We start from the raw sequence: 26788 nt of genomic DNA, 5'->3' as shown, positions 1-26788 counted from the left end.
AAAAATTTTTTCTTAAACTCAAAAAAAAAAAAAAAAGTCCCTTCCCACCACAGGTCATAAAGATAATCCAGTGTTATTTTCCATTAAGTTTATAGTTTTGCCTTTTACGTTTGGGCCTTTATCCACATGGAATCTGTTACTGTTTATGGTGTGATGTAAAAGTCCAGTTTCTTTTTAAATATTTATAATTAGCTAGCTTTCTCCAATTTAGAGAAAGCCTCTCCTTACCCCATTATGAAATTTTAATTGTCATTACAAGAATTATCATCTTTATGTAATAATAATGTCTTCCCAGCCAGCACATGAATGATCATTTATTCAGATCTTGCTTTATGTCTTTTAATAAAGGCTTAAAATTTTCCCCGTGGAGGTCTTATGTGATCTTTATTAATTTAATTTCTAGATCCTTTATAGTTTTCATTGCTTATTTTATTTTATTTTATCTTGTATTTGATTATTGCCAGAATGTAGAAATGCTGTTTTGCTGATTTTTGTTTTGACTTGATCTTGTATCTGGCAATTTTGTTCAACTCTCTTATTTGTTCTAATGGATTGTTTACTGATCCTGGCCTTTTTCTACATATTAAATCATACTCTGAAAATGCTTCCCTTCAAATGTTAATACAAAATTTCTTTTTCTTTCTTTACAGCATTGGTCAGGACTTCCACTACTGTATTCAATAGTAATGGTGCTAGTGGGCATAACTTGTCTTGTTCCCATTCTTAAAGGGGATACATTTTAAAGTTCTTCATTAAGTCAAATGCTTATTGAAGGCTTTTATAATTTTATCAAGTTTTAAAAGTTGTCCATAGTCCTAAATTTTTAAAGGAGAAAATTTTAATGATAAACAGGTATCAAATTTCATCAAATCCTTTTTTTTTTCATGTATTAATATAGTGCCTTTTCTCTTTAGGCTAGTGATATGTTGAATTAATTGATAATTTTTATGATGTTGAAATTATTGTAATCGTGTGATAAATTCTACTTGTTCACAATGTATTATTTTGAATACATTTTAAAAAACTCAAACAGTTAATATTTAGGATTTTTACATCTAAAATTATAACTGAAATGAGCCTGTGATTTTTCTTTTCTTTATTCTCCTTGTTGTTTGGAATAAAAAGTACAGGAGCTTAATAAAATGGGCTAGTTTTTGTTCCTTTTCTATTTTCTGGAACAACTTACATAAGTTAGGACATGAAATGTTCTATGAATATTTGATAGAACTAACCTATAAAACCACTGGGGCCCAGGGCTCTTTAGCAGGGGAGGGCTTTGATTACCACTTTGGTATATTTAATACGTTGGTTTATTGAAGTTTTCTATTTTGTCCTGCACCAACTTTGGCACTTTATATATTCCCAGTAATATATCACTTCATCTACATTTTAAAAATTTATTAGTTCACTTGTGAGTGTTTACAGATTATTGCTCAGCAAATTTTCACTCCTCCCATCCTGTGAGAAGATTTAATTCCCTGTCCTGTTGGTCTTGGGCTTGACCACATGTCTTGCTTTGGTCCATGGAACATTAGTAGACTTGACCTGAGCAGAGCCCTTACATGTCCTCGGGGAAGAGGTTAGCCTTTTCTCCTGAAAAGTGGCTGCACCAGAAGGGGACAGTCTCTTAGCTCAACTTTTTTTTTCTGGTCCAGCAAACCTGAAGCATATGGCACTTCCGTCCGTTAGTTAGGGAGAGTGGTATATATCACCAGCTCTCCAAAGGAATGTGTATGGTTTTGCAAAGTGCTACCCTATGTCCAACTGAGTCTCTTTATAAAGCACTCATATGTGCTTACCAAATCTCCAGTTATATTTCAAAATAACTGAAGTTTAAAACGGAGTTTTACAGTTAAAATGTTTGCTATTATTCTAGACACCTGACCATGGCTTTATCTGACTTTCCTAGCAACTGTTTACATGTCTGCTGTGCCGCTCCTTTACTCCATGGCCTTCAGTCTTTGAACTGTACTTTTGAACTTTGTATAGGTCCTCTTCTCAGGTCACCATTAAGGTGGCCACATATCGTAGGATGCGGGGTACAAAGCGGAGGTCAACCAGACAGGACACTGGGCCTGTGGACTTTCCTGGCCACACCCAGCCAGGGTGGACCAGGGAGTGCTGTCTGCACAGAGGTTTGTTGGAAGAGTTGACATTTTTTCTGGAACAAGTAGACAAAGTCAGAAACACATAGCTAGTAGAGATGGTGGGTTGGAAGCTTGACTTGGAGGAACTTTTTGATTTATATCATCAGTATCATCAATTACTGAAAAAGTATACGTTAAGTTCCATATTGCACTCAGCAAGGGGCTAAAGGTTGGAAAGGAAGGGCACAGAAGTAGAAGACATGGTCTCTGCACATAAAGAGCTTGGGAGACAGCAATGTCATATAAGGAACAGAAAAGATATGTGTGAGTCTTTTAGATTTGAGCCCAGAGCAGCTACTGATAAGTATGAGTGTGGGAGGAAGAGATGGTTAGAGAGGAGGGGTCACTATGCTGTTTTCGTCCATGTCATGACCACAGAGACGGAGGGTGGAGGGGTGGGTGGCTAAGTGGGGAGATGGGGGGTGGGGACTGGGGGTGTTGATCCCTTCAAATGGATTTTTGGTTTCATCATGGTAGATGGGTTTATCAGAGAATGTTGTTTCTTTTGAAACAGGTGAGTTTTAACTTCACTGAGAATAGAATTAAAGGATTGCATGAAAGAGATAGGATCTGTATAAGGGAGAGCATTTTGTCAGTATAAAAGGAGTAACTCCCTGCTTAGGATTTTTTATAAAATAGCCATTCTTCTGTCCCAGTATCTGGTGGTTCTTAACCAGGGGTGGTACTGCCTTGCCCCAGGGTATGTGGACATGTGTGCTAAGGCTGGGGTAGGGGGTGTTACTAGCACTTAGTCGGTGCAGGCCAGGGATGCTCCAGACCTTGCTGTGCACGGGGGACAACACTGCACGATGGACTGTCCTGCCCGAGATGCCAATAGCGCACTTCTTGAGAAACACTGGACTTCCCAAGCTTCAGTCATTTCTGTTCTACTTGTACAATTCTTGCCTTATCTTTTAACACCTGTACCACTAATTTAATGCTTTTATTTAAATTTACTTTTTATTTTAATACTTACTTTTCTTTTTGTTTACTTTTTGGTCATTCTGTATCTGCTTTTTTATTTACTTATCTTAATCCTTGCAGTCATGGATTTGAAATGCTATTTATACTTTTCTAATCGTGTTAAAATAGATCCATGACTACTCTAATACAGAATGTTCCCCCCTGTACCCCCGGCATCACCTTGCCCACCACCAGTGGTGTGCACATCAAGCTTTGAGGACAGTGGCCAGGCGGTCACAGTGGATTGATTTATAGCTCGACCTGATTTGATGTAGTATGTCCTTAGGAGTTGACACTACCGCCTTAGGACTCTCGTTTTTAATTAACCTCATATTCAGCAGAATTCATGAGCTGGAAGGGCCTCGTGAGGATACTTTTCCAGATAGAGGTCAGACGACACAAACAGCTGTTATTGTCTCTCTCTGTGCGTAAGATCTCCTTGGAAGGGCTTGATTTGTTTTTGGCTGGGTCGCGCTTATGTGCCAATTATCTTTGCTCAAGCCTGTGTCCGTAGATTGCTGGCCACCTCCCAGTTATATGGCAGTATTCACAAGGGATATATGACCCTGAGTGTAGAGGAATGAGAGCAAATACTGTCCTCACTTCCACATCATTGGCTCAAAGCATATGTTGCATTAATAGTTGGCCAGGAGTCAGAATGATGACAGAGTGTAGCAGAATCACAGATGCTCCCGCCCCAACACCCAATGAACTGACCCAAAAAGCAGTTCACAACAAAAACATTCGCCAGCAACAACCCAACAGACAAGAAAACCAATCACAGCTTTATGCTGTGCACTTTGACCAGTGGCAGGTAATGAAGGAAACCCTCCATCCTGACCCCTCAGGAGCAATGCCGGGAAAGGAAGGTGAGGGCATAGCATCCTGAGTATTCCCACTAACACAGATCAGTACGGGAAGAAGCTGCCTGAGAAGGTGAGTAGGTGGCCTCGCTGAATGTCAGGCAACACCCTCAGCAGAGGCAGGAAGGCAACTCGAAGCAAGCCATCTCCCCAGTTACGGGAAAGAGATCACAGGAGTGAGTGCACCCTGGCAGAGTGGGCTCTGTTGTAAGACATTTAATTGGCTTCCAAAAGAGAGGGCAGTGCATAGGACCCTCGGCAAGGGCTGGACGTGTGAGTCCTACCTCTCCTTCACGGCAGAGCACTGCATAGAAAGCCACAGCCAACCTCAGAGTGTAGCTCTGAGGGAGAAAGGCAACGGGTCCCTTGTGGAGTGAGCAGAGTGTCAAGGATGCATCAGCTTACTGACAAGACCAAACAGAAGTTCTGGACAGAGATGCTCATGTTAAGTATCAGCAAGATGAAACTAAACGTCATGAAAACTGTGTGAAACTGCTACAGCAGAGGAATGAAATATAGGAATACGGCTTGCAGAAAATAAACATGCAACCAATCTGGTCTGGGAGAAAACCCAGTCCAAAGAAACTCAACCTCACAACTATTTCATGCTGTAGAAGAGCTCAGTATCAATTCAGTAGAAATAAAAACTCAATGTTATGATTAAACAACAAGATTCTTTTTTTATTTTTTTTTATTTTTTATTTTTTATAGAGTTTTTTTTTTTTTTAAGTATTTATTTATTTATTTATGGCTGTGTTGGGTCTTCGTTTCTGTGCGAGGGCTTTCTCTAGTTGTGGCAAGCGGGGACCACTCTTCATCGCGGTGCGCGGGCCTCTCACTATCGCAGCCTCTCTTGTTGTGGAGCACAGGCTCCAGATGCGCAGGCTCAGTAATTGTGGCTCACGGGCCTAGTTGCTCCGCGGCATGTGGGATCTTCCCAGACCAGGGCTCGAACCCGTGTCCCCTGCATTGGCAGGCAGACTCTCAACCACTGCGCCACCAGGGAAGCCCCTCTTTTTTTATTTTTAATTGTAAAATATAACATAAAACTTGCTATCTTTTCCATTTTCAAGTGTACATTCATGTTGTTGTGCAACTAACCTCCAGAACTCTTTTAATCTTGCAAAACTGAAACTCTGTCCCTATTAAACAGCAGCTCCTCATTACACCTCCCCAAGCCCCTGGCAACCATCATTCTTTCCGTCCCACTGAATCTGACTATTCTAAGTACCTCATATGAGTGGAATCATGGAGTATTTGTCCCTTTCGTGACTGGTTTATTTCACTGAGGATAATGTCCTTAAGGATCATCCATTTTGTAGCATGAGTCAGAATTTTTTTCCTTATTTAGGTTGAATAATATTCTAATGTATAACATACCACATTTTGTTTATCCATTCATACCTCGATAGACACTTGAGTTGCTTCTACCTTTTGGCTGTTGTGAACAATGCTGCTATGAACATGGATGTACAAATATCTCTTCGAGTAACTGCTTTCAATTCTTTGGGGTAATATAATCCAGAAGTAGAATTGGTGGATCATAATTCAAGTTTTAATTTTTTGAAGAACTGCCATACTGTTTTCCATAGCAACTGCACCATTTTACATTCCCACCAACAGTGCATAAGGATTGCAATTTCTCCACATTCTTACCAATACTTATTTTGTTTTGTTTTGTTTTTTGATAGTAGCCATCCTAATGGGTGGCAGTAGAAAGGAATTTTTAAAAGATAGATTGAAGAGCCAAGAAAAATTAAGAACAAAAATATGATATAAGATTTGAACCAGGGCTTCCCTGGTGGCGCAGTGGTTGAGAATCTGCCTGCCAATGCAGGGGACACGGGTTCGAGCCCTGGTCTGGGAGGATCCCACATGCCACGGAGCAACTGTGCCCGTGAGCTACAATTGCTGAGCCTGCGCGTCTGGAGCCTGTGCTCTGCAACAAGAGAGGCCGCGATGGTGAGAGGCCCACGCACTGCGATGAAGAGTGGTCCCCACTTGCCGCAACTCGAGAAAGCCCTCACACAGAAACGGAGACTCAACACAGTCATAAATAAATAAATAAATAAATAAATAAAAGAACGTGAATTTCTTTAAAAAAAAAAAAAGATTTGAACCAGGAGGAAAAAAATACAGAATAGCCATAACTGGCAGTCAAATGAATGGCATGGGGGAAAGGCATGAGATAATCACAGGAAAGGAGTTAAAACAGTAAGAGAGAAAATGATGGCCATGGAGGATAGACAAAGCCATCCAGTATAAGGAATAGAAATAAAGAATGCAAAGATATAATGCAAGGAGATTTTTCTGAAAGGGAGGAAGAACTAAATCTTTGGTGAGAAGGCCATGCCGCATACATGGAAAGTCTGATGAAGAGTGACCAAGATAAACCCTGGTCTAAAGCTTCAGTACTGTAAACTCCAGAGAGAAAAAGCAAATAATACAAAAAGGGGGATGTTCAAGTCAGTATCAGAATTCTCCATACCAGCATTCTCTACCATAAAATATGAGCAAGTTCTACAAATGTAAGAGGAATAAAATTATTTAAATAATATAAAATTATATTCATAATTTAAAATATAATAAAATAATACAATATGACATTATTTTTATAAATATTGTTATTGTTCAGCAGTGAAGGCAGTAAGCAGACAGTCTTGATCTGAAAGAAAGAACTCAAGAAATATAGTAACCATGAACCTTTGTTGAAGAAAACCACCCAATGAAGAGATTCACCCAAATGACTCAAATCAAAATAACAGACTCAAAAGTAGAAAAGCCATGGTTAAAAAACAGTCAGAACAACAAAAAACACTGGTGAACATTCAAACCATTATAATATAGTTTTAAGACTAAACAGCTGGGAGAAGATTATTGTTACCGAAGCATGTAAATGTTATGCATCCAACAGAATAAAAATGATATAAGCAACAAAAATCTAGAAGTATGAGGAAAAAGAGAGGAAATATAAAGTGTTCATTATAAAGCATCAGTGTGAAAACATGTAGTTTACCTCTTAAATTTTCATTGATTTTTTTTCTCAGCATTAAATATTATGTGTGTATGTGTTTTTTGTTTGTTTGTTTTGTTTTTTGAATCATTTAATTGCAGGTCAGAAAGCCATTTAGTTTCACTTCAGCTGCTTTTTCTTCTGTTATATTCAAGCAAAATTAAGTAACTCTTATTAGAAAAAAGCTGTTATATTCTCCTCACAGTATACACACATAAAGAGATTTCCCGAATGATGTTCACAAACTGTCAATAAGATGGTAGGATAGTGGATAATTTGTTTTCTTCTTTGTACTTTTTTGTGTTGTTTGAATTTTTAAAATGAGCCCATATTTTTATAAAAGCTGTAAAAGTGTCAGTGTTAATATAAAATATTTTGGTCAGTAGTATCATTATTCTAATTTGCTTCTTAGTCATTAAAAAAAAGCAGTCTTGACAGACACCAGAGAGAGTCTTTGACAATATTTTTGCAACTCATGCCGAAGGTACTGGCAACTGCCTAGAGACCAAAGGCACATGCTGTGGAAAACATCAGCTATTCTAACAGGATGCTTTTTGCCTTCTCATTGAATTCATAAATCAAAACAGTGAGCTGGTGAGTGTGAAGTGGCATTGACCTGAATTTCTGTGGTGCTGGTGACAGAAAGTGTAGTACAATGTGCTATTTTACTGAAGTCTGAGGTTCCAGTCCTGACCTAACCCATCACCGGCATCATCATTTTGGGTGTTTGGAGTCCATTTCAACCTCTGCTCTTTGCTACAGTGACTGTCACTTCCTTGAACCTGCTATGTCCCCCTGCCTCAGGGTCTTTGAATGCGCAGTTCCCACTGCACGGGGCACACCTCCTTTCCTTTCCCTTCACTGGGCTCCTTCTTACTCATGCTCGGGACTTAGCTTTAACCTCCTTCCTCTGGAAGGCCTTCTGTGTAACCAGTGGCACTTCTCAGCACATCTGTAGTCACTCGCTCAGTGTCAGACTTCCTCAGCAGACTGGCCTCGGGGAGATAGGGCTCCAGTTTAGGAAGTGCAAGGTCAGGTTCTCTCATTGCCCCTCCACAGCACGTACTTCCTCTCCTTCTCTGGGCTCAGCCAGGATGGTTACTCTCCTCCTGTGACTTGTGCTGGGACAGTGAACTCTGCTCTCCTCTCTTCCTGCTCCCTCATGGCCTCTAGGTTTTCTTTTGCTCAGGGGGCCACTTAGCCCCTGCTTCTGTTAGAAGCTGTCACTTTTTTTGGTGGTGTTCAAGTTTGTTAGGAAAGAGTGGCTGTTCTGTTCAGCCCCTTACCCTCTAGCACTAGCCATTCCTGCAGGAGAGAGTGTCACCCCTCCACCCACAGGCCAGTGCCAGAGGGAGGTGGGCCCTGCAGGCATCCTTAGATTCCCCCAGAAGCCTCGGCTTGACCTCTCTAGTAAAAGAGATGGAGCTGAGAAAAGCATGTTACAAAGCAGTACCTGCAGTGTAATCCTAAATGTATGTTTTATGTATAAAAGACTGAAAAGAAATAGATCAGTGACCCAAGATGTGATCTACCCTGGAGAATGTTCTGTGTGCACTTGAGAAGAAAGTGTATTCTGCTGTTTTTGGATGGAATGTCCTATATCAATTAAGTCCATCTGGTCTAATGTGTCACTTAAAGCTTGTGTTTCCTAATTTATTTTCTGTTTGGATGGTCTGTCCATTGGTGTAAGTGGGGTGTTAAAGTTGCCTACTATTACTGTGTTACTGTCAATTACCCCTTTTATGGCTGCAAACAGGTGGAGAGTTATACCATGTTCTTGGATTGGAAGAATCAATATTGTGAAAATGACTATACTACCCAAAACAATCTACAGATTCAGTGCAATCCCTATCAAATTACCAATGGCATTCTTCACAGAACTAGAACAAAAAATTTTACAATTTGTATGGAAACACAAAAGACCCCAAACAGCCAAAGCAATCTTGAGAAAGAAAAACGGAGCTGGAGGAATCAGGCTCCCTGACTTCAGACTATATTACAAAGCTACAGTAATCAAGACAGTATGGTACTGGCACAAAAACAGAAATATAGATCGATGGAACAGGATAGAAAGCCCAGAGATAAACCCACGCACATGTGGTCATCTTATTTTTGACAAAGGAGGCAAGAATATACAATGGAGAAAAGATAGCCTCTTCAGTAAGTGGTGCTGGGAAAACTGGACAGCTACATGTAAAAGAATGAAATTAGAACACTCCCTAACACCATACACAAAAATAAACTCAAAATGGATCAAAGACCTAAATTAAGGCCAGACAGTATAAAACTCTTAGCAGAAAACATAGGCAGAACACTCTATGACATAAATCATAGCAAGATCCTTTTTGACCCACCTCCTAGAGTAATGGAAATAAAATCAAAAATAAAGAAATGGGACCTAATGAAACTTAAAAGCTTTTGCACAGCAAAGGAAACCATAAACAAGAAGAAAAGACAACCCTCAGAATGGGAGAAAATATTTGCAAACGAAGCAACTGACAAAGGATTAATCTCCAAAATATATAAGCACCTCATACAGCACAATATCAAAAAAACAAACAACCCAATCCAAAAATGGGCAGAAGACCTTAACAGACATTTCTCCAAAGTAGACTTACAGATTGCCAACAAACACATGAAAAGATGCTCAACATCACTCATTATTAGAGAAATGCACATCAAAACCACAATGAGGTATCACCTCACACCAGTCAGAATGGCCATCATCAAAAAATCTACAAATAATAAATGCTGGAGAGGGCATGGAGAAAAGGGAACCCTTCTGCACTGTTGGTGGGAATGTAAATTGATACAGCCACTATGAAGAACAGTATGGAGGTTCCTTAAAATACTAAAAATAGAATTACCATATGACCCAGCAATCCCACTACTGGGCATATACCCTGCGAAAACCATAATTCAAAAAGAGTCATGTACCACAGTGTTCATTGCAGCTCTATTTACAATAGCCAGGACATGGAAGCAACCTAAGTGTCCACTGACAGACGAATGGATAAAGAAGATGTGGCACATATATACAATGGAATATTACTCAGCCATAAAAAGAAAGGAAATTGAGTTATTTGTAGTGAGGTGGATGGACCTAGAGTCTGTCATCCAGAGTGAAGTAAGACAGAAAGAAAAACAAATACCATATGCTAACACACATATATGGAATCTAAAAAAACGGTACTGATGAACCTAGTGGCAGGACAGGAATAAAGACACAGATGTAGAGAACAGACTTGAGGACACAGGGCGGGAAGGGGAAGCTGGGAAGAAGTGAGAAAGTAGCATTGACACATATACACTACCAAATGTAAAATAGATAGCTAGTGGGAAGCAGCCGCATAGCACAGGGAGATCAGCTCGGTGCTGTGTGACCACCTAGAGGGGTGGGATAAGGAGAGTGGGAGGGAGACACAAGAGGGAGGGGATAAGGGGATATATGTATACATATAGCTGATTCACTTTGTTATACAGCAGAAAATAACACACCATTGTAAATCAATTATATTCCAATAAAGATATTAAAAGGAAATAGATCAAATTATTATGAATGGGTTTCTCTGATGGAATTTCAAGTTATTTTAATTTTCTTGTTTTCAAATTTTCTGTAATAAACATTTCCAAAGATGCTGGGTGGTACTTCTTAAGCCCCTATGTATGGCTTTGTACTGAGTAGCCCCCATGAAGACTAGGAGAAGTTGGCCCCTGCCATTTGGAGGTGTGTGTCATTCCGCCACGTTTTTAATTTCTGCCCCTGTCTGATGTGTTTGCTCGCTCTCTTCACCCTCGTGTCTTTCTCCTCCCCAGATGACCGGATGGCTGGGATCCCCCTGCACATCCTCCACAGCTCCCCTTCCGACCAGCAGATCAACCAGCTGGCCCAGAGGCTGGGCCCCGAGTGGGAGCCCGTGGTGCTGTCTCTGGGGCTGTCCCAGACCGACATCTACCGCTGTAAGGCCAACCATCCCCACAATGTTCAGTCCCAGATGGTGGAGGCCTTGGTTCGCTGGAGGCAGCGCTTCGGGAAGCAGGCCACCTTCCAGAGCCTGCACAGGGGTCTCCAGGCCGTGGACGTGGACCCCTCGGTGCTCCAGCACATGTTGGAATGATGGCGCCCCATCAACACCTGGGGAGTCCATCCCCTAGTCTCGTGTGCCGAATCCTGACTCTCACCCAGGGCAGGTAGATTTGGGGGGGACTGGTTTGTTTCTTTGTGTTAGTGATTCTTAGATGAAAGGAGATAATGGGATTTCCACTTGACATTACTTGAAAGGCGGGATTACTCAGTTGATCTCCCATGGTGATTTGACAATTCATTGTTTCTAATTCCTCGGAGATTACATTATTTGAATTGTGCAGGTTTTAATTGTGTGGTTGCCTTTTAATAGACTGGTAAATCCTAGTGGCTCAAAAAAAATACAGGTGTTCTATATATAAAACATCCACTTTTATGTTGCCTGGGAACTAAACTGTGGACTTAGCTATTAATCATGATGTTAATAATAAAAATTGAATTACTGTATATAATGTGGCCCTCTCATGAGAAAGTATTGCTTGTGTTTTTTTTCTTTCATTCTTGTGTTGCATAGATTAAGGGTGTAAAATTACAGTAGTCACTGCTTTGGAACAGAATAGTAACAGCGAAATGGTTACTTTCTACAGTCAAGATAAATCACTCAGGCAGGGTGTCTGCATTAAATTTAAGACACTGAAGCTCCCTGCAAAGACCAGTTCAAGTACCAGCATGCATACCTGAGCCCTTTATCTTTAAAAGATTTGCTTAAGAAAATCCCGCGCCCTTTATTTAAAGGACTGGGGGTTGGGGGGCAGTGTGGTCTTTCCATTGAAGCCTTGATGGTTGAAGCGTTGTGCTCCTAAGGACTGTGGTTCAGTTTTCTGACTTTTTACTAATAACACATGGTATTTGTCAGACGCTTTACTGTTTTCAAGGCTTTTCATACATGTGATCTCATATGGACCTCACAAAAAGCCTATGAAGTAGTTGGGTAAGAGAGGTGAGCCCCGTCCTGTATCAAGATGAAGTGATTTGCCTGGGGCGGAGGAGTGAGCGTGTGTCCTTGCAGCACTGCTCCTGTGTGCCCTTTCCTGCTGCTCCATCCTCTCTCTCACATGCTCTGGAAGAAGCTTGCTGCCCTCCTCCTGCTAGCAGCATCTGCTCAGACAAGGTACTTCACTTCTCTAAGCCTCAGTTTCCTCATTTGTAGAGTGAGGCAGTGATTGTCCCCACCTCCAAGATTTTTGTGATGATTAAAGGAATAACATCTGCCACGGGCTCATCTAGTGCCTGGCCCATCTTCAGCTCTTGGGAAATGGTAGCTGTTAATTCGCTGCTGTGGCTGAACACGGATGCAGTTCCCAGACCAAGCTGAACAGTGGCTAAAGCTGAGGGCACTGTAGGAGGAAGTGCTATTACCATGTTTCTTGCTAAGCTTTAAAATGTGATATGGCTTTATTAATGCTACAGTGGGTCCAGTCAAGAGAGAGACAGGTGAACATTCCCGATCTGTGATCCATCCTTCTGAATAATTAGAGAATCTTATTTCCTAATACTAACTTAACTCAGAATTTTTCAAAGGGAAAAACACTCTGAGGACAAGCATATAGAGTGCTGAGGTTGGACAGAAAGTGGGTGCTCGAAATGATGACAGTCGTGAGTTAATTACATCCTTTCAGATGTCTAGTAACCATATTCCCTTTCCTAAAAAGAATCGGTTATTTTACGGTTCAGCAAACAGTTCAGAAGGATGGTCCACTGGCCTTATCAGCTCTAATTTTCCATTTTGTAGTCCAGCCATTAATTCATTATCTTGTAAAATCCTCACACTTTTGGCCCCATCACTGCACCCAGCGATAGACTGTTCTTCCATGGCATCTTCAATAACTGCTTGTCATTTTGAACCTTGGACTTGTTACGTCGCTATCCGTCCCCCTGGGTTTGCTAACAGAGAGTGGAGCTTTTGTTCTCACCATGTATATGGATGAGTGAGTATAACTGAGCTTGGCTGCATCCGACTAGATGGCATTTGAGAAGTGGGTCTGATGACTACCCAGGGCATTCCTGCCATTTGCAGGACATCTGTTACGTACAGATACCTTCGTGCTCTGTCAGCAGTGAAGGACAATCTGTGAAGAACTTGCCATGATGGGCTGATGGGGTTATTAGGGAGCTCTGGCTTGTTGCCCTTACTGAGCAGCGTGTCTCCACCATCAAATAGCAGCTGCAGCTCTTTGGGCCTGCTCATGCTCTTGCAGAAGACTTGCAGAATGGAAGAACCGAACATCAAATCACTGCCGAATTTCTACCTCTTACGGAGAAGAGTGATGCTTCATGGCATCTGCCTATCTCCCAAGAGAATCCAGTAGGTGATTGCCTACAAGAAGTCCATGTGTTTTTGCACGGAAGAAAGTTCTACAATCCCAGAGATTGCCTACTCCCAATAAAATTCTTAATGAGTACAATGAGGTGGTAGAGCATTTGTAGGTGCTCACAAAAAAAAATGATTAAAAAGTCTTACTCGGGCTTCCCTGGTGGCTCAGTGGTTGAGAATCCGCCTGCCAATGCAGGGGACACGGGTTCGAGCCCTGGTCTGGGAAGATCCCACATGCCGCGGAGCAACTAGGCTCGTGAGCCACAATTTACTGAGCCTGCGCGTCTGGAGCGTGTGCTCTGCAACAGGAGAGGCCGCGATAGTGAGAGGCCCGCGCACCGCGATGAAGAGTGGCCCCCACTTGCCGCAACTAGAGAAAGCCCTAGCACAGAAACGAAGACCCAACACAGCCATAAATAAATAAATAAATAAATAAATAAATCCAAAAGTTTAAAAAAAAAAAATAAAAAACTAGCACAGCACATATTTCTTAAAAAAAAAAAAAAAGTCTTACTCCACTTTGGTTTGGGATATATGTGTGTGCTGTGTGTGCGCGCGCGTGTGCACACACATGCACGTGCATGAGTACGCCCCTTAACTTCTTAAAAACTGTAACTTCTATGAAATTTTCTCAGTACAAAAATAGTACATCTTTTTTATAGCAGTGAAAAAATACCAATGAGCAAGGAAAAAAAAAAAAAAGAATTGCTCCCACTCCCATCTTCCAAAGATAACTACTTTTACAGCCCAGTTTTGGTCTATGTCCTCCAGTTACTTTCTCATGCCTGCATATTCTTTCTCTAACAAAAACAGGATTGTATTGTACATGCTGTTTTACAGTTGGCTTCTTTTATTTAACATATAACTATCTTTCCATGTCATTAAAGATTTTTCTATACCTTTCAACATCCTCTGTGATTTTCAACATCCTTTGTGTTTGGAGCACGCTTTAAAATCCTGTAATGTTTAGCGGCATATTTGAAGAAATTAAAAGAGACTAGCTATTAAGTATAGCAATGTCTTTTTTGCTGTCAAAACATCCAGCATAATCCCACTGTTTGCTTGGTCCCCCTTTAGAGCCCCGTTGTTACTTGAGTAGAGCTATTGACTGTCCCCACTGTGCATTTTTACATCCTCAAAAAGCAAAGTTGAACACATTCCCATAAATGTTCTGGGCTTTATTCTGAGTTTTTAATCTCTTTCTTACAGCAAGATGCCTTCTCCACTGTGCCATGTGGTCCACTCAGCTCAGTGTTCTCTTCCTACAAGTATGTGTTCTGGGGGACAGTAATACTGTGCCTGTCGATCCGAATTTGGTGGGACACCACGTTTGATCTGTGTGCAGCCGCTGGTCTACACCATCATTTTTAGCAGTGGCATACTTTCCAGTATATGCATGTGCCGTGACTTGCAGACCACTTTCCTGTTACGTTAGATGGATCTTTAAATAGTTTTTCCTTTTTCACTATTACAAACAGTAATGCAAGGAAAGTCTTTGTTAAATATTTACATTCCACCAGAGGTTACAAAGGCAACTGAGGCAGTAGAATGGGTCTGTCTTCATCCCTTTCTCTGAGGAATTCCTCAGAAGTGGTAGTTTTGGAAAGAGACTTCCCTCATTCAGTTATTCAGCAGACACTTATCAGGAAGCTCCCGTGAGCCAGTTACTCTGCTAAGTGGCGAGGCAAAAAGATGACCGATACACCACAGTCCCAGTCCTCCAGAAACTCACTGTTCGGCCAACGAGACCGACATGGATCTCTAATCACAATATGAGATGATGAGGTCCATGCCTGAGTAATGAGTCTGTGGGAACACAGGGGAGAAAAAATTCCCTCTGCCTTGCTTCAGAGGTAAGAGGCATGGAGAATACTCATATAAGGCTCATCTCTTGGGCAAGTTACTCTACCTTTCTGTGCCAGTTTCTTCATATGTAATGTGTACAATAACAGTACTGTGCTTACAATCAGGCTCCCACAAAATAAAAGCTTAGAACAGTGCATGGCACAGCAAAAATGTTTTGCTAAATCATTGAGTTGAACTATTTCAGCTATCAGGGTTTGTCTAATATTCTCCACCCTACCGGGTCCCTGAGAAGCGTGAGGGTCAACATCACCGTTTCCTGCTGTGATTTGCATATGAAAATAGGAAGTACATGGTCCTTCAGTACTTTTATCAAGACTTTAAAGACAAAGAATGTGAACTGGTAGGCACGATTTAGAGCATATTCAGAATTGGGATGGGATTCTGATCTAACACTTGGCTATCATTAAATGAATCTCTACAATCAGCAAGCTAGCAATTTGTGTGCGCTACCAGAGATGCAAAGGTAAATAAGACATAGTCCCTGCCCTGTAGGATCTCAGCCTGTTGAGGAGACAAACATAACAGCCAGCAATTACGATACTGTTTGGCCAGTATCACAGAGGAGGGAGCAACAGAACTGGCCACTGAGGAGGTGACACTTCAATTGAGATTTGTAAGTGCTGCCCAAGTTAGTATGTTGGTCCCTTAAAGGGAAGTTTATGGATACCAGAATTCCACTTAATTTATTTTACATCCAATGTGACAAAATGGCACTTCTTGCCACAGGTCTACAAGATGCCTTCAAGTTACTGTGTCAAAGCAATCTAGAAGCTAAGAGAATCTTATTGATAGACTAAGTGGCCAATATTATCCCGTTCTGTACATCAAGACAACAATGACATTGAGAAGCATGTGTTTTATTTAACCACAGGGGAATCAGGTCAGGCTTCAGGTTTTAGATATCCGGCATATTTGGGGGTTCTTTGTGCCATCTCTAGCCCTTAGTTCTTGCTCTAAAAGTCCCACAGATTAAAGTTAGATGTTGCTGGCATACAAGGAATGTTTTTAATGTAACTGCCTGTTTACTTCTTAGAACTGTAAACAGCTTAGAATAGGGATGTCTATCTTGTTGGCATTTGCTGTTTTATAGGAAAATTAAAGTCTCACAAAGACACAGTTCAGTGAGCCAATTAAGCCTTGTCTGTTAAAATTATGCAGAATATGTGGCGATAACTCTAAAAGCTATTATTAATTCAAAACGTAGACCATGAAATCCAGGTTTCAGTACTGAAAAAGAAAAAAGTGGACCCAACATCTTGGTAATACTCATATGTTTCCATTTCATTTTCGCATTCTGTCTCTAGCCAGTGCTATTTTGGGTGTCAGATTACACTGTTGATGGAGAATATTTGTGGAAGATATCTGCTCTGCCAAGATGTTTGTATCCCCCCCGCCGCCAGAATTCATATGTTGAAATCTTAACCCCCAAAGGTGAGGGAATTAGGAGATGGGGCCTTTGGGAGGTGATGAGGTCATAAGATGGAGCCCTCATGAAAGTGACCCCACAGAGCCCCTCCAGCATGTGAGGACACAGTGAGAAGGCTCCAGCTATGAACCAGGAGAGGACCTTCACCAGAACGTGACCATGTTGTCTTCTTGATCTTGCACTTCCCAGCCTCCAGAACTGAGAGCAGTAAGTTCTTGTTGTTTATAAGCTACCCAGTCTGTAGCGTTTTGTTACAGCAGCCCTAACAGACAATATCGAATGGGTTGGATTAGGTCATATAACCTCCCTCTTGTCAGCTTCTAGGAGATGAATTGACTTAATCAGACTTAGCTGATACCAAGGTCCTTGGCATGACTTAATGGCTCATTGTGGATTCCTGGAGAAGACCGAGTGCCTACAAATGAAGTAAGTAAGCCTACTCATAGACTGGTGGTGAACTTGGTACTCCTGGCCGTGTCAAAGCCAAGGATGGAGGGGGATCTGCCTAGGGAATATTTCTTTGAAGGACCAGAATATCTGTAATAGGTAGTGGTTCTTATCCATTCAGGGGGCATGGATCCCTTTAAGAATGTGAGAAGACTGTGGAGTCATTCTTTAGAAAAGTGCACACGCATGCACGTGTGCACAAACACACACACCCCATTTGGCATGTAATTTTTAGGGGATTCCCAGTACACCTGAATGCAAGTTACTCACCCCAAGAACCCTAAGCCTATAGGTTATAAATGGGCACCAGACCTCACTGGCATCTAAGCCTGACTGATCATTTTTTGGCTTTGTAGGGTATTTGGAGGGCTTGTGTCCAACAGAATGGAGCTAAGTGTTTCCGTGGGGCTGCACAAGAATGTAAACTCTGGTATGAAGGATAACCAAGGTATTGGAATAAAGTTGAAGCCATTTATCTAAACCGTGATCTTTATACAGCTGACCACAGATCTTCTGCCCTATGGGAGGGCAGGCTGGTGGACCTCTTGGACCCACCTCTTGGAAAGGTAAGAGCTTGCAGACATGTAATGTATGACAATCTCTAGCTTCTAGGAGCATCCTGCCTCCATCCCATTTCTTTAGAACCAGGGATCCTAGACAGGGCAAGACTGAGACTTTTGTGCCCAGCACACTGGGGTTAATTAACTTCAGGAGGAAATTATATAGAGCCACATCTACTTTATATACTAGGAAATTATTTCCAACATTATCTTTTTGTCCAGCCACCTGCTTGAATCAAGTTTCTGTCAGCCTCTGGAAGTAGTAATTATTCCCTGCTCCGAAACTGAGCTCTGTGCTGGCTTTCTGCTAAGGAAGTGGACCCTTTGGTTGTCTGTGGTCTATCGTCAAGAATTATTTTGTCACTTACTATTGTCAGCTGTTGATTTTCCAACAGATACTATCTTTGAGGCTAAAAATAAATCCTCGCAACACAAGTCCCCTCTTTATGAAGTGTGAAAGACAATATGCACCAGTCAATTATGGATATAATTTTGCAATAGGGAGAACATTTGTTAATGAGGAATGTCTCAAAGAGAAGGAAGGAGGCCTGGGTTTTATAGAGGCAAGTGAACAAGGGAGTCATCCACAAATCCTGTGGGACTCCTGAGAAAGGATGGAGGCGGGTCTTATCTGAGAATATGGGAAGGCTGGGTTGTCCTTTGTGCTGGTGGTTAGCTGTTTCTTGGGACACAAAAGGGGGACATTTCTTAACCATCACTGCTTTCAGGGAGCACAGGGCTCAGATAAACTTCATCATTGTCAAAAGCCATATCTTCAACTTTTAAGAGCCTAAAGCAAATTTGAAAGAAAAAAATGTTTTTGTAAGGTTTGGGTATGAGATAAAATCAGAATTCTGGCATCTCGATTGCCTGTTCTAGAAAAGACACTTAAGCTACTCCTCCTTTAATTTGGGTAAAGAAAACCGAATAACCTGCATGACTAAAGCTTAACAAAAGAAGAGGATTCAAAGCTGTTATGGCTTTCTTAGGGACCTAGAGAACCCATGGAATAATTTTCAACTTGGGCCAATCATGGAAACTCTTTCTGTAACTTTCAGAAGTTCATTCAACATCTGTTTTTTTGAGCACATGTTATGTGCTAGGCATGGATATAGATACTAGGGGTACAGCAGTCAATTCAACAGTCCACAATTTCTCCACTTGTAGAGCTCCCTGCTATGGAGAAAAAGGATGCAACAAAGGGACAGGGAGAGCCAGGGGATGGAGTAGAAGGTGACATGAGTAAAAACCTGGAGGAGGTGAGGGAGAGAACCATGCTGAGGCCCGAGAGAACATTCTGAGTGAGGGGAAGAATAAAATGTGAAGGCTTGAGATGAGAGCTTTCCAAACATTTTCAAAGAATAGCAAGGGGGTCAGAGTGGCTAGAGTGTGGTGAGCAAAAGGGCAGGTAGTAGGGGCTGAGGTCGGAGAGCTGTGAAGAGCAGAGGGGGAGCGTCTGACAGGCTACTGTGATGACTTTGGCTTTTACTCAGGGTGAGATGGGAAGCTACTGGATGGTTTTCAGCAGAGGCAATGACATCATCTAACTTATAGTCCCGAAGGATCACTCTAGCTGACGTTTTTAGAGAGCTGAAGCAGGGAAATAGTGAAGAGGCTGTTGCACTAATCCTGAGAAGATGGAGGCGTGGGTCAAGACGGGCATGGCGAAGTGCAGTGGATGCGTGGTACCCTGCTCAGATCCCCTTCAGGAAGGGAAGATTTATTCCTCCTGCAGCAGGGAGGTCTCCAGCTGATAGCCTTTGGCTGTCAGCCCTCTTCAAGAATTGCCCCCTCTGAGCAGAGCCGTCTTGCACAATGGCCTTGCGCCTTCCTGGGCAGCCTGCATTCAGTGACTATAGGTGAAGAGGTATAAGGGCCTGGCTCCCCACCTCAGTTCAGAACAGCTCCCAAGGGCCATCCCAGCTCAGGGCTCCTTGTGGAGTCAGCTCAGGCCGCCTTTGTGACAGTATCTCAGCCCCGCTTCCCCCTCTTTCTAAGCCTGTTTCCTTCCCTTTCACAGGTGTCGATCCCAGGAGCACTGTCTAATCACCTTCCTGCCCACTCAGCTCCATCTCGAATCAGCTTCCAGGGGCACGCATCCTGTGACGCGGAGGTGGTGAGCAGGGGTCAGGTTCTGATTACATTTTGAAGGTAGAACCAAATGGATTTGTTGATGGATTGGATAGGGTGTTAAAATGAAAAAAACTGGTGGTGAAGCATCAAGATTGTATTTTTAACAAATGGAAAGATGGAATCATTATGAACTGATATGAGAAAGACCATGGGAAAGGCAGGGATTTTTTTGAGGGCGGTGGTGGAAGTTAGGAAATATATTAGAAATAAAAATGAATTCTTAATATTCATGCAGGTAAAAAGTCAACTTCCATTTCCAGGAGCACATTCTTAACTTTGAATACTCCCAATGTTATTCAGTTTTAGATATAATCTGTTGTAGCAGACATTTCATTTAATTGGAGGAACGTCAGAGTAATTAAACATAGGCAGTGTGAACACATACGTTCAATGATTACCCGGTGGCTGCTAATTCATAGAGACACGAATAGCATTAGGTGGTTCTAGGTGGTTCTACAAGGGAACAAAGCCAGCCGTTGGCACATCCGCCGGGATATATACCAAGAAGTGTTTTTTCTGCGAGACCCATAGTATCCATCGTATAGTAACGGGCTCCCATGAGAAGCTGAAAAGAAGCAAAGCTGCTTACAGACTGCATATATCACACAACCAGACAATGATCCCGAGGCAACCTAGAAGGGATCACAATGACATGAGACCACCCCCTTTTATAGATACAGTTCTGAGAAGATTCATAGTAGAGAGAAAATTCACTGTGGGGAACAGTAGTTAGGACATGAATCTTGAGCTGAGGCTTGACAGAAGTGTAAAGTCAGTGGAGAGGCTGGGAATGGGGTTTCTAGAGGAGGAAGGAATGTGCGAGAAGTGAGGATGGATAAGACGGATACTAGGAACAGTAGTGATGAGTAGGCCTCCCAACAAAATTACATCGACTGGGTAAAGTGGGGCAAGTCAGCTGACTTTTAAAACCAGGCAAGGAGTTTGGATTTTGCCTTTTAAATTACCAAGGGAACAGAAGAAGTCTTCTCAAAAGCTTTACGGTGCCAGTGTGCATTGTGAATCTCCAAAATGGAAATGTGCAGTATTTACCAAACTTAACGTTGGAAGCTTTTTTTCTATGACCACCTATTAACAACTTTGGAAAGATTTGTTCTACAGACATGCTGAGGCAGAGGACACAAAACCTTGGAGTGCGCTGGGAAAAGTAGGGCTCAAAGGTACCAAAAATAACCAAGATTTTTAAAGGGCACGAACGGTATCTTGGGTGGTGTACAAATAGTATCAATTTATTCTCATCCTCACAATTCATCCTCACTGTTAGCAGCACATTAGGTGTCACTTGGAAAGAGACTCGTGCTTTTCTGGGACCTTCTTTCCCTCTTTAATGATTGATAAGTCTGTTGCATTTTTCATCATATGATTCTTGTATCCTTGCAGAATACCTTCCTGGCTTGGTGTCACACTGCATTTAGTTCAAGCGATAGGTTGCACTGCCTGTTTGTCAGCAGGTAGCGGGCACTCTCTCTGGTCATTGTCAGGTGCCAGGTGGCACCTGTCAGACAAGCAGGAAGAAACTGGTCTTGCTCCTAACAGCAGCCCCAAGCCAGGAAGGCTCTGTCTGCAGCGCCCGGCCTTTTCTGTCTGTCCCCACTCTTGCCACGACTTTTTATGTCTTTGCCGTCTTCTCATTTGGGTTCTCATTTGCTTACTCTGGTCCCCACCCCCCACCACTAAGCCACTTGGTAATTGAACTTGACTTTCATTCTATTTTAAAAAATCTGAAAATAGCTTGTTTTCCCAGTGAGGCCTCCAGCAAGACTTTAACTTTAGTTTAGCAATAGTTCCCAACCAGGAGTGTTACCACATCCCCCCAGCCTTCTACCATGTGGCATTTGGAAATGTTTGGAGGCATTTTTTGTGGGGAGTTATCACCCACCATGCATTATTGGAGGGGGGTGCTATTACCGTGGAGTGGGCAGTGGCCAAGGATATTAGGCATCAGCAGGCAGTGTGGGCACTAGCCCTACACAGTGAAGAGCTGCCTCACCCCAAATGCCCTTAATGACCCCAGTGAGAATCACTGTGTGCTTCCCAGACTCCAGTCATTTGACTACCACTCTGATAATTTTTCATTTGTAATGTACCACCTGTGCCAATATTTTTTTTAGTTAACTCAAAAATTTTTTTTCTTTAAGCAATAGTATGTTTGAAGTAATGGGTCAGTGCTATTTTTAAAATGTGATTTAAAGTACACGTAAAAATAAATACCTAACCCCTCATACAAAATATTCTTCATTAGTGATACACATGTGAAGTTTGAAAACACTAGGCAGTGCTTATGACTGCATACCTTTTTGGGTTTTTGGTGAGGGCATTAGCCTTACACACATTTCTCTTCTGAAATATGAAGGCCTAAGCAAGTGTTTGATGGACTCCTTAGCCCGGGCCTTATAAGGGCAAAGGCCACGTGTTTAATATCCCATAAAGGTCATTTATTTTATACAAAGAAGAAGTCTATTCCACTGGCATCCTTGACCCAAGTCAGCTGTCTCTTTGCTGGTTGCAAAGTCAAAGGATAAAAATGAGGCTCCCTTGGCATTCGCCTCCTTGGATTGTAGGCTCCGTGAAGACAGACCTGGGTCTTGTGTCCCCACCTTTCCTAAAGCAGAGTCTGACACACGCTTCGTGATTAATACAATTCTCAGTAAGTGAATGAGATCATGAACAGGTGAGTGTATGCTTACCCCTCCCCCAGACAAACAATGGAGGACTGTAAATGCTACTGTCACTGAGTCCAAAAAGTCTTGCGTATGAGTTTCTTGGGCAAGTTCTGTAAATTCTCTGTGCTTCAGTTTCATTACCTCTGAAATCAGGTTGTAAGAATACCAACCTTACAGCACTGTTATGAGGAATCAATGAGATAATGTTTGCAAAGTGCTTCAATCAGTGTCAGGCATAGAATAAATGTTATAGAGATATTTGATGACGAATGGATGGTGTCTGTCTTATATTCAGGTTTTCAGTATTTGTTGAAAGAGTGAATCAACAGATGCTGGGCCACAGTGTTCCTACACTCCAGGTCCAGATCCTCAGCTGTTCCCAGGGGCAGCAGCAGATGCTGAAACAGAACTTCCCTAGCCCTAGCCAGGGGGTCCCGCTACAGTTCTCAGCACAGGAAGAGCTCTTCCAGAACAGGTAACCTAGGGCGATAAGCCCCACCCCCTCCTCAGTCACAGGCCGCACAGAGATGCGTCCTGGTGTTTGTTTAAGGCAATGCTAGAACATGTCCAATTAACTCAATTCCTGGTCGCCTCAGCTGACTCATTCTGCAGGAACACTGCATTCACAGACAGTGAGCATAGAGGTGGGGGAGGGAGGACAAAGGAGGGGAGGCAGCGCTGGTGGAGCATCTATTAGGAGCCAGGCTCAAGGAAGGTGATTTCAAGTGCATTGTGTCATTCCATCCTCTGACAACCTTAGGAGTCAGGATTTTAGCCTTATTTCCCTTATTTTACAAGTCAGAAAACTGATGCTCAAGGAAGTTAACTAACCCAGCCAAGGTCATACATAGCAGTGTCAAAATTTGAACACAGGCCCATGCGAGTGGTTTTATAACCCCAGTATGTAGTCCAGGTACTGCCAAGGACCCCAGCATGGCTGTGTCAGCTTCATACTGAAATGTTTCCAGCCCACCTGCTGGGTTTTTGGTGTCGGTAGCTCTCTCCCCTCATTATTACAGAGAGCAAGTGGGTGATCTTCATAAAATAGATGATCTTTAATAGCTCCCGCCTGCTGCCAGCCATGGAGTCATGTGAAATAGCACAGCAGAGCTGAGGTTGCTCTTATTACCCCGTGGGATTTTGTCAAAAGCCAAAATAATCCTGGCTGAGACAGTCTGTGGGCAGGGCACGGCAAGAGCTTTTGAATAGGGTATTTGTCTCATTGGCTGAAGGAAAAGTGCTCTATTCATGACCTTCTCCTGATAGTCTTTTGCATGAGAAAGTGTAGGAAAAGCCAGATTCTCAGAGAGAAGAGGCCTGTCCCCTTTCTCTGAGCAGGGAGATCCCACATCCCATCCCTAGCAAAACGATTTTAGATGAACAGTTGAAATTTTTTTCTCCCACAATTATGGGGCAGTACTAAGAAGTTGTCTTAGTATCTGAGTGTTCTCGGGAGTATTCTGGCTTTTTTTAGCCAAATGAAATCTGAGCTTCTTCTTGACGTCACTAAAAATCCTCATTGCTCTCTATCTCTACCCCAAAGCCTTCCTTCTGTCCCCACAGAGCAGACTCCAAGACTGTTTTCAAAGTGAAACGTCATTAGGCTACTCTACCCTCTGAGGGGTAATCCTCCTGCCTTTTACAGATGACTGTGACTGTATCCTGCCTACCAAACGGCTCGTCATGTTAAATCATCCACAGGATTGGGAAATGACCTATCCTCTGAGTTTATTAATTCCAGGAAAGATGATATGAGGTGGTTTTGGTCAACCTGAAGTTTGGGCTTCCAAGTAAAACCTTGAGGCGTTCCCTTTCCAGCCCCATGTCTATGAACTAAACAGATCTCCAACCATGGTGGCCGCCCTTGTAGGGCAGGGCTTGCCTTGGCAGGAATGGCACCAGTATTTAGGATTCACAGTGAATGCTTCAGGCACAAACCCATGCGTATGTGTCTAACTGCTGGAATCTCCAGACACAGTTGGAACCTGTGAGAACCTCTTCCCTCTCCTGTCCAGGCTGTTGGCGTCCCATATCAAGTCACCATGATTTCCTCTTCTTTTTAGTTCAGGAGATTTCTCTGGGCTCTGTATCTCACTTGCCAGCTCAAACTTTTCTGCTCTTACCTGGATCTTTTGTTCACTCATTTAACAATTTTTTTGTAGCACCTCCTAGTGCTGAGTGCAGATGAGGGACATCAAAACAAAACAAGCATAGATACTATCCTCATGGACCTTACAATCAGCTTGAAAAGTTACAGGCTGTGACAAGTGATAAGAAGGAAAAGATCAGCGAGCTATGGGGTCATACTGAAGGGAAGCCTCAAATGTTCCTGTGAGGACACTCTGGTTCCCCACTCTCTCCCTCAGTGCTTCAGGCCTGGTCCTGGGTTTCCTTCATTTTGTTAACCTTCCATTAGGGTGACTCAGTTGCACTATTTATTTGGCTTTTGGGTCCTTCTCTCCAAGATGGCACCTCTCAAAAAGCCCCTTGGTTCTGTGAACTACAGCCAAAGATGACAGGGTGAAGGCTATCAATAATGATCTCTTTTACGAATGCTAGTCAGTGGCTGTGGAAATGGGGAGAAAAAGGTCGGCATGGTGCACAATGGCTTGTAACCTGGAAACATTACCATAAGTCCAATGTCCCAATTCTGTAGCACTGGCATTGAGGTGCCATTTCTTGTGCCCTGGCCCTTCACCCTAGCTGGGCAGCATATACTGTCCTGAGTCCTGCATCCCAGGACCCCAATATTTCAGAGGAGGTGTCATATAATATGACTTCATTTGCCTACAGGACGTAGTTTAGGAGTGTTGTTCCATTTATTAACTAATTCAGAAAACATTTGAGCCAATGATTTTTTTCCAGGCTTAGGCATTATCTACCGCCTTCTCACTGTAGAGTCGCTATGGAGTCATCTCATCTTCCTTTCGTGATTTCATTTCTTCCATTTTCTTTTTTTCCCTCTTTCTATGACTCATATTGGGTTTAGATATCAGACTTCCTGGCTTCCTCCTTAAATGTTCTCTTTTCTCTCCTATTTTCTGTCATTTTGTTGTTTTCTGGAAATTTTATCAAATTTTTCATCCAACCTTTTTATTGGATTTTTTAATTTATGCCGTATTTTTTCATTTCTAAGATGTTTTTGTTTTATGGATACTCCTTTTAAAATAACATCCTATTGCTTCATGTTTGCAAATATTCTCATAGCTGTCTCATAGTTTTCACCTTCTTTTACCTTCAAATTACTTTAATCTCTACGCTTGTAATCTCTGTTATGTTTGAGGCTTTCTTAATGTCTGGTGATTCTTAGCTGTCATTTATATTTTAAGTTAGGGCACTAAAAAGCTTAATGCTAGCTCTGTATTGTGGGTGGGGCTTGAAGACCACCAGGTCACATGCAGGGTGATGAGGCTGGGCTGTTTAATTTGATAACCCAGATGTCAGTATCTTTAGGTCTTTTCTTTCAGCTTGTAAGATGCTTTTCAGTGAAGAATCTTCTTTGTTTTATTTTTTCAATTTGAATTTTATTTTATTTATTTTTTTTATAGAGCAGGTTCTTCTTACTTAACTATTTTATACATATTAGTGTACATATGTCAATCCCAATCTCCCAATTCATCCCACCACCACCCCCTGCTTTCCCCCCTTGGCGTCCATACGTTTGTTCTCTACATCTGTGTCTCTATTTCTGCCTTGCAAACCGGTTCTGTACTATATTCCACATATATGTGTTAATATACTATATTTGTTTTTCTCTTTCTGACTTACTTCACTCTGTATAACAGTCTCTAGGTCCATCCACGTCTCTACAAATGACCCAATTTTGTTCCTTTTTATGGCTGAGTACTATTGCATTGTATATACATACCACATCTTCTTTATCCATTCATCTGTTGATAGGCATTTAGGTTACTTCCATGACCTGGCTATTGTAAATAGTGCTGCAGTGAACATTGGGGTGCATGTGTCTTTTTGAATTACGGTTTTCTCTGGGTATATGCCCAGTAATGGGATAGCTGGGTCATATGGTAATTCTATTTTTAGTTTTTTAAGGAACCTCCATACTGTTCTCCATAGTGGCTGTATCAATTTACATTCCCACCAACAGTGCAAGAGGTCTCCCTTTTCTCCACACCCTCTCCAGCATTTGTTGTTTGTAGATTTTCTGATGATGCCCATTCTAACCGGTGTGAGATGATACCTCATTGTAGTTTTGATTTGCATTTCTCTAATAATTAGTGATGTTGAGCAGCTTTTCATGTGCCTCTTGGCCATCTGTATGTCTTTGGAG

At 42.1% G+C, this 26788-nt stretch overlaps 2 protein-coding genes across 2 annotated transcripts in view; both read left to right on the top strand.

Moving 5' to 3' along the window:
- CRADD (CARD and death domain containing adaptor protein) overlaps positions 1 to 19799 on the top strand; it is a 190441-nt gene extending 170642 nt beyond the window's left edge. Inside the window, exons 3-4 of the mRNA XM_082419139.1 lie at positions 10803 to 17689; positions 19704 to 19799. Coding sequence (XP_082275265.1) covers positions 10803 to 11104 — 302 coding nt within the window. The 3' untranslated portion in view covers positions 11105 to 17689; positions 19704 to 19799. The remainder of the gene's footprint in view (positions 1 to 10802; positions 17690 to 19703) is intronic.
- The window catches only part of LOC309640391 (uncharacterized protein), a 52021-nt gene continuing 45025 nt past the window's right edge, over positions 19793 to 26788 (top strand). The window contains exon 1 of the mRNA XM_082419110.1: positions 19793 to 22972. Within this exon, the coding sequence (XP_082275236.1) occupies positions 22767 to 22972 (206 nt within the window). The 5' untranslated portion in view covers positions 19793 to 22766. The remainder of the gene's footprint in view (positions 22973 to 26788) is intronic.

The sequence above is a fragment of the Balaenoptera physalus genome (genome assembly GCF_965194825.1).
Source record: "Balaenoptera physalus genome assembly, chromosome: 13".
Classification (NCBI taxonomy): domain Eukaryota; kingdom Metazoa; phylum Chordata; class Mammalia; order Artiodactyla; family Balaenopteridae; genus Balaenoptera; species Balaenoptera physalus.
This window is presented reverse-complemented; position numbering and strand designations above follow the sequence as displayed.